The following is an 8,981-nucleotide window of genomic DNA, read 5'->3' on the forward strand; positions in this document are numbered from 1 at the left end:
TATTTTTAGAGCAAACAGTCAGTTGGAGTGGTATCTATCATTAAATGGCCTGCCCAGTCAGGGCACCTAAATCCTATTGAACTGCTCTGGGTTGACCTGGATCACAAGGTCAGAAAGATATACCCAACTAGCGAAGAACACGTTTGCCAAATTTTGCAGAAGCATATCAAAAGATTTTAGCTAAATGTTTGAAAAAACTGTCCAAGATGCCAAGTGTGTGTGAAGATTGTTATTCCTGCTAAACTAGGATAAATAAAAATTAAATGATAAAAATGATGTCAATATCTGTACATTTATATATTTGTTTTGGTGAAAGTAAACCTTCATGCTGTTAAATGATCTAAATGCATACCTGTATAAACAAAAGAAACATGAACATGTCTCTCAAAAAGAATTAAAGACTAGGTATTTCTAGGCACTGTAAATAAGATAATCATCATGTGATACTGGCCATTAAAATCAATGACGCATCTTTGTTTGGCACTGTTTCTTTTCTGTTGTATTCGGTTGTATTTTCTTTAAAAAATAAAGTAACCCTGGTAGTCATACACCAGTAGATGTGTGTGTTTTTTTTTTTTTTGTTTTTTTTTTTAAGTCAGATACATACAGAGATGCAGGCTTTCACACACTGTGCATACACACTGATGCATTCAATAATCGCTCACACATCTTTATCGAAGCATCAGCTTGCAGTCAAGGCACAGCATGAAGCTGCAGACAGCTTTCTCCCCTCCCTCTTTCTCACTCTCTCCCTTACTCGCTCACACTCTTTTTTTTTTTTTCTCCCTCCCTCCCTCCTTCCCTGCGTGTCTTGCTCTCCCACTCGGAGCACCACGCCACACCACTCTGCAGTCGTCCTGACAGGAGCTCACTATTCCAACACTGGCTTGCTCTGCTCTTCCTCAAACCCTTTCTCCTTTCGGTGTTCTTCCCTATTCATTTTTTTTCCCCTTTTGCATCAAAGTGTTAAGAAGGGTGGCTGAGAGACGGAGTTGCCGAGTTGCCCTGCTCCCCTTTGCACGGGCTGGGAGCCGGTGGACAGGATTAACAGCCACAGGGAGCGAGCCGGGAGGATTGCAGGATGGCACAGCAGGACACGTTGGCTGTGCCACCCATGCCCAAGCATGTGGGGTTAAACGAGGACCTGGTGAAGATCCTGAGGGAGAACCTCCTTCAGCAGGAGCGCCCGCGTGGGCAACGGCGCTCACCCGCGGCCATCTCGCCCCGTCTGTCACCCCGTAACTCGCCACGCCTGCTGCGCCGCATGCTGCTCAACAACAACATCCACAAGCAGAGGCGCTTTACCGTGGCACACACATGGTAGGAGCGCGAAACCTATTACAGCTGTGTGTAAAGTGTACGGGGCATGCGTTTAGATTCATTGTGACTTTTTAAAGGCTGTTAGAAAATATCGTACACAGGGCAGGTTTTGTAGTTGCAGTCGTCGAATCGTTCAGTTTGAAACCTTGTGCGCCATGGAAAGGTGTTTGTATTTCACCGCATGCAAAGCAGAATGTTAATGTAATGCACATTTCCGCCTTTTGATATTGCCGCTCTATTCAGAACACCTGGCCGCTCGGGCTGCCGAATAAATCACACTCGTGCCAGGCCTGTACCTGTGCATCTTCCTGAAAGGAATTTCATTTACTTTTATCTCTCTTTTTTTTCCCCCTTCATCTTTCCCTTGCATTGTCTTCCGTTCCACACTAATGAAAAAGCTGGAACTGACAGTTTCCTTTTAGAGGATGGTGCCAAGATTCTTGGGTGTATTTCTAAACGTCCTTCACCATGTTGTCTGTTTGAATTTCAAAGACTTGACCTGCACCACTGCCTTTTTTTCTTGGAAGCAGCTGGATTTGTGCCATAACACCTGGTGTAAATTTCACTAGTGCTTTCTATCACATAATTTTTTCTTTTTTACCGTTTTGATTATCTTGTTTCTTGTAAAGATTTTTTTTTACTTATCCCAGCTCATGCTGCTCATCATGTTCATTACGGCGTGACTGCTGTGGAACTCTCGCAGCGCTGCGCGTTATAAAACACGAGCCAGGATGGCGCGCCACATTTTCTAAAAAAATCCATTTAAGTCATTTCTGAAACCAGTGCGTCAAATCTGAGCTTATTATCCAATGTACATTCCCATGCTGCGTGCAGGCATGTAATCAAGAAGCCACAGCTTGAGCTCATTATGGATATAGAGGTTAGCGTTGCCACTGCTGTTCCTGTTGCTATGTACTTTCCGGCATTGCGAAGACGCGTCCAAAGGAAAAGTGCATCATCTCAGCAAATGTGCGCAATTACTGACCTGGAGCCACTCGGCACCATTAACTCTGCTTGTTATGAAATTGTCTTCCAAGGAGCGCCCCTCTTAGGTGAACACTTTCAAGTATCGACTGGCTTTTATCTCGTGTTTTTCTCGGGTTTCTTTTTTTTACAGAATGAAGCAAATCTTGTGATCGATCTCGTGAAAAAATCCTGTATCTGTGCCTTTCTTGGTGATGCAAAATAGATATAGATAGGTGCTTTAGACAAAACGAGAGCTTGGAGGATATTGTTTCTGTACCCCACTTTAATTATATATTACAGGTTGCATTATGTATTCAGACATCCAATTCAAATTTCTGTTGGCCTTCTCCCAGCTGAGAACCCTCTAAAATTGTCACCAGGCTCTACCCCACTAATGATGGACCTGCTGATAGATTTTACTTACCTGCCCAAGGATTGAGACTGACTGGCACGTGCAGCCCGTTTAAGCTCGGTCGAATAGCACCATCAATCACGTCGGATTTCGTACATGGGACAAGATCTCAAGGATGGTGCTTGACAGAAATGAAAATCTCAATAGCAGGTGTCACATTGCTAGGGAGATAAAAATTACGTTCCAGACAAATACTGCCAGACAAATACTGCCGCACCATTCATTCCTTTTCCATATTTGGTCATTCGAAAATGAAAATGGAAGCTGATTTTTATCACGAGGTTTTGCTTATCAAATGTACTTGTTTGTGCAAACATGCATTTGCATCATGATATAATAAGATCTTATTCATATTTACACAGAAGGAGGCCTGTCATGATGATTACACAAACACTCGATCACTATGATTAGACGATCAGGGTTATTTTAGGTGATTGTAATTGTAATCAAACCACCATGTGACTTGTTAACGAACAAGGTGTACAAGCTACATATTTGTATGTTTTCAAATTATTATACTTACAGAGAAAGTGGCCAGTTATAGACGACAGGCTCAGCTACATGGTGTATGTGTCTCAAACACTCTAGCATCATTAAATGAGCAAATCTAGACATACACTATATGGACAAAAGTATCAGGACACTTGACTTTCCCAGCCAAACTGTTTCCCCAAACTGTTATCAGAATGTTGAAGGCACACAAATGACGATGGGTTTCCCTTTTGAGTCCTCTCAAGGTTTCTTACTCATAACATCTAAGGGAGTTTTTCTTTTCCACGGTTGCCCCAGGCTTGCTCATCAGGGATAAATACACATCATTAACTTCAGTTCTTAAGTTCTGAAAAGCTGCTGTGAGACAATGTCCGTTGTGAAAAGAAATAAAATTTGAAATTGAAATTAGAACACAATTGTATAGAATGTCTTTGGATGCAGTAGCATGGAATTTTCCCTTCACTTGAACTAGGAGACCCAAACCTGTTCCAGCATGACAATGCCCCATTCATGAAGATATGCTTTGCATGGGTTGGACTGGAAAATCTCCTGCTATATCGATCTGACTTCAACCCTATTGAACACCTTTGGGATAAATTGGAACACTGATTGTACCCCAGGCCTCCTCACCTCACCCACATTAGTACTTGACTTTACTAACACCTTCGTTTCTCAATGAGCACAAATCTCCAAAGCACACTTCAAAATCTGGAACATCAAACAACACAAAGTGGAGGGAATTATAAGAGCAAATTTGGACTAAATGTGAACTGCAATTCTCAAAAAGCACATATCATATTTATGACCTTATGAACTTTTATCAATATAGTGTAGATCCTGCCATAATAATTCCATCACATATGCAATCCGAATTTACTCTGATTTTATGGGTCATGCTGAGTTCAGGCAATTTCATTCTGCTCATTTCCAGCATTTTTAATTTTCTGATTATAATTTTTGGCATTATGAGAGCCACCCAATTAAAACATCTTTCTTGTTTTTTTTATATTCAGTGCACTACTTCCATAATACATTTGGGACTTGGGAGTAACATATTCAGATCAAACTTCAAAATAAGCTAAGGACCAGAATCTAAGGGACTCCAAAAGGTTTTCTCTATATTTGCCTCTAGAGGTTGCTATAAATTATTCATCTGCTCATAACTTTTGAACCGCTCAACACCAAATGATGATTCTTCTTCCTGGCGATTCCCTGGTGAGGCCATTTCACAGCAGTGCTTTCACATAACTTGGCACATTTGTCTAGCAACATGATTTGCTGCTAATAACCAAGCGTTAAGTTAATTTACTTGGGTGGGCTACTGAATGCAGGATGTGGGGCAATATCTCAGCAATGACTTGACGTATTGCCATCAAGCCGAGTGTTTATAGTACCTGTGGCTTCTGGTCGTCTAGAATGGGTCAGAAAGTGCTTGGCCTCCTTAATTGCTGCTTGGAGCTGTTTTTCATTATTCTCAGTCTAAGTATTAGCACACTTATTTTTTTGTTGTCTAACACAGGAAATGTGTGGTGACCTGGGAAAACCCCACATGTTAAAATGATCTGCTAGTTACTATCAACACTACAGGCAGTCCTAAACAGCCATACAGTATGGTTTTCCTTTGCCTGTATCCCGAACAAATTTATTTCAAAGAAAGTAAAAAAAATATATATATTTTTTTAAAGTATTATCTTTGTGTTTCAAAGTAGAAAATGTTTCCAAAAGTTTCCAGTCCAGCTGTGGTGATGGTGCATTGTGGAAAGTTTGACATCTGTTATCTGATTGCAAGCTGAGTTGGTTACATTTCAGTTTGTTTCTCAATGACATGAAGCTTTTTCACCACTTGCTTAATGTGTGTAAATCACAGTTAGGCAATATCTATATAAGTCCAGATAAAACTTTTCCGTCTCAGTTTTTTTTTACTGCACTTCTTGCACCTGTTTGAAAGAATTGTAAAGATTAATATCAATTACTTAAAGGAATGAAACCTTTACTCGCAGTTGCGTCAATGCAATAAGATGGAAGGTAAATAAACGCCTTACTAAAATGATGTAGGCCAAAGCTTATTACGTTTTTTCCATTCCACAGTGGAGAGGGCGTTTTTGGATATTTCACTGTAGATAATCCAGTTTTTAGATCCAGGCTAGTAAAGTTACACATCTTTAGGCAGACTGATTGAGTGTTTTTTAAACTAGTGCCTCAGCCAACACAATGTCTGCAAGATAGGAAGGTGGAGAAAGTGCACCAATCAGGCATAATGGCATTTGACATTATAACATTATGACTGGTGAAGTGAATAAAACTGATTATCCCTTCATCATGGCACCTGTTAGTGGGTGGTACTGTATATATTAGGCAGCAAGTGAACATTTTGTTCTCAAAGTTGATGTTAGAAGCAGGAAAAATGGGCAAGTGTAAGGATTTGAGCGAGTTTGTAATGTCTAGACGACTGGGTCAGAGCAGCTCCAAAACTGCAGCTCTTGTGGGCTGTTCCTGGTCTGCAGTGGTCAGTATCTATCAAAAGTGGTCCTATGAGGAACAGTGGTGAACTGGCAACAGGGTCATGGGCGGCCGAGACTCATTGATGCACGTGGGGAGTGAAGGCTGGACGTGTGATCCGATCCAACAGACGAGCTCCTGTTGCTCAAACTGCTGAAGAAGGTAATGCTGTTAATGCTCGATGGATCAGAACTGTTTTGGCAGCAAAAGGGGGACCAACACAATATTAGGCAGGTGGTCATAATGTTATGCCGGATTGTTGGCTATAAAGTTGCTTTGATAGTGTATTAGTGTAATATATTTTCAGTAATGATACATGGCCATGAATAGGCATTATTATATTGTTGGTGTACCTTTTATAAAAAAAATAATAATAATGATTAGGTAAAAAAGAAAACAATAAATCAGAATGGATTTCTGAATCAGGACAAGCTAAACACAAATATAGTCTTAACAGGGTTTCTCAAGGTTTCTTTGAATGTGAATGTAATGAGTCCCAGTACTCACCTGTGTATCCAGACTCCAGCTACTCATTCTTCCTGTAACTACAGAGCTTTCCTTTTAGGTTAATGCATTTACTAAATAATTCATAAGACTTACTGAATAATATTTTTAGGGCTAAAGGGTTCTACTACAATCCCTAGAGCTTGCTACATGGACCCTTTGTTAGGATTGTAGTGTTCCTGTTTATGAGGAGGCCATTTTTTTTCCCAAGCCATTCTCTCCCAAAGCCCCACACCTGATGTGATGTTTATCCTTGAAAAAAATGGTAATGTGGCCGTGAAATATTTTCAGTAATAAATTGAATTCGAATGATTTTGCGCATGCAAGTTGTTCTCTTTCCGTTCTTCTCTTTGACACTCTCCCACACTCAAACATTCAGTCACGATTCTTTTCTTTTCACTTTCCATGCAATATGAAGCGCTGCTATTTAAGCTACTGTACAAATGTCTAGGACAAATGTCCCACAAAGGTTCCTGATATTTACCAAGGGCTTGAAGTGAAGAGTGTGTGTGTGTGTGTGTGTGTGAGAGAGAGAGAGAAGACTAAGACTAAGTCATGAAGTAATGCATGCCTGAAACGGGTGAGTGGGAGGCCACCCTAACCTGCCCATCCCACTTTCAAGTGGTCAGAAAACAGCCATAGCAATGAACCTGAGTTAGTGAAGTTCCCAATGTAGGGCTGAACCAATTCTCTCAGCCTCGGTAGAAGCCCATTTGACTTTGTACCTCATCAGCATGCTGTTCTGTGCCAAGCTCACTGCAAACCACCAGTGGATTTGTGGGGCTTTAGCCGTACTAACAGAAAGCAGTAACCTTGATCAAAGATTGTTTTCTCAGGCTGAGGATTTGGAACAGCTGCCACTTGGAGACGGCAGAAGGTCATCTTTATGAAAGGTCTCCTATGTCTCCATAGACTACAATTGACGTCAGCAGAATAAGTGGGGAATTTTTTTGTTCGGCTCTTCTCGCACCGGAGGCAAAACAAGCCGGAACAGCAGAGAAGACAGAATAAGGTTCATTAAAAAGAAAAGCCCCGAGTGTGTGTTCAGCTGGAATGTAAATGATTTAGACTAGTGGGAAACTTTTGCAGTGGCTATGAGCTGAGATGTTTCTGAAATGTTTTAGGGAAGCACTATGTGGTGTTTTTTGGCTTTAAAAAAAAACCTGAATAGGGACCATATGGTGAAAGTAGCTTTAATAATGAGCACAAGGAACAATGAACATATGTAGGCATTCAAATCCACATGAAGCGAATGGGATGTGCTCAGTTTCTTGCTACACTGCATTGCGTTATAACACTGATTTCATCACCGTGCACTTATATAGTTACCTGAACGCTCCTTTTTAAATTCCAGGATCAGTGCTGCTGCATTCCTCATTTCTGTAGAATATTACACATACCATGCGTTTGTTACAATGCTCTCATTTACATATAAAAGGAAATTGAAGCCTGCTGCAATGTGCTTTATGAATATCTATACACTGCACTGAGGTGAAACCTTTCCTGACGTGACCGAAACGTTTTGATTGCATGCCAAATCATGGTATTTTAAATCACAGTGATCGCATAATTCACTTTAATTATTGGATTTGCTAATGTGAAATGTGATCCTTGCATCCGGGGTCTGTTCCATATTTATTCCGAGCAGGTAAGGAAATGACTTTGATTCATCGCTTTCCCAACCCTCCTCGTTGAATGTAATAAAACAGTAAATGAGAAAAGGATTTGAACAGTTTAAACTAAATAGTTTCAGGGTCCCCTGGCTGAACTATTAGGCCAATCTACCCAGAGAGACTGGTGATTTTTGAGCCTAAATGTCAGTAAAAGCATTCCGACACTAAGTGCCACTCGTATTTTGCAGGACACCATGAATCCTGAGGCGCTGGGGTATTATTTCCTCCTCAGTTTAAAATGGAAACGTGAGTAATAGGTCGTAGATGTCATTGTGAATGAATGATAAAGATGGCATGGGGTGCTGGAAAATGAATGAAACTTCCTCAACTCACCTACATCAGTACATGACTTTGAATGAGCACAAATCTCCACAGTCACACCCCAAATCCTAGTGGAACATCTGCCCAGAAAAGAGATTGGAGATTATTATAACAGCAAATAGGGACTAAATGTAGAATAGGATGCTCCAAAATCACATACAAATGATCGTCAACAAAAAAAAAAAAGATTGAGAACTTGGCACCATTTATCAGTCTATTAACATCAAACGTTTCGGCTGGGTTGCTTAGTCTTCTGTATAATGCTGAACCGAGATACCGATCTTCTATCAAGCTTTAAACTTGATGAGCGTCTCGATGAATTTGAGCCCGAAGCTGCCACATGAAAAGAGTAGTGCAATGAAAGTGAGAAGTGAGAGCGGAAGAGTACTTTTTGCCCAGATGCTCTGCACCTCTTTATCATGCTTTCAGAGGTGTGATTAATCAGACGCCTAATGAAGCAAGATGTCCCTCTGCTGCCGTCGCTTTTGTTCCCACTATTCATTGCAACTGAAAAGCTCAGGCTTTGATAGAGGCCAATCTACATTCTGTACCTGTACTGAGGGAGCCTCTTCTGATTTATTCACATGTGCACAGAAAATCAAAGAATCATATTGTTTGAGATGGAAATTACCTTCAAAAATCATGGAGTTTTCGGTCGCAGTCCTCATTTGTCCCCTAACACAACAAAGTCCGTTGGGAGATGAAGTCCGGCATTTGGCTTCCTAGAATTAGTTTTAATCAAGGTTCGTAACTTCTAGTAATTACCACGAAGAAAACACGCAACGTCTAGTCTC

At 40.8% G+C, this 8,981-nt stretch overlaps 1 protein-coding gene across 3 annotated transcripts in view; it reads left to right on the forward strand.

Annotated features, from left to right (window-relative positions):
* pde4d (phosphodiesterase 4D, cAMP-specific) overlaps nucleotides 1-8,981 on the forward strand; it is a 169,526-nt gene that overhangs the window by 58,604 nt on the left and 101,941 nt on the right. Inside the window, exon 1 of one of the 3 annotated variants that reach the window (XM_046870705.1) lies at nucleotides 577-1,320. The exons of the other annotated variants lie outside the window; for them this stretch is intronic. Coding sequence (XP_046726661.1) covers nucleotides 1,082-1,320 — 239 coding nt within the window. The 5' untranslated portion in view covers nucleotides 577-1,081. Of the gene's footprint in view, nucleotides 1-576; nucleotides 1,321-8,981 lie in introns of those variants that run through there. 3 annotated transcript variants of the gene reach the window in all.

Source organism: Silurus meridionalis, chromosome 17 (assembly GCF_014805685.1).
Source record: "Silurus meridionalis isolate SWU-2019-XX chromosome 17, ASM1480568v1, whole genome shotgun sequence".
Taxonomy (NCBI): Eukaryota; Metazoa; Chordata; class Actinopteri; order Siluriformes; family Siluridae; genus Silurus; species Silurus meridionalis.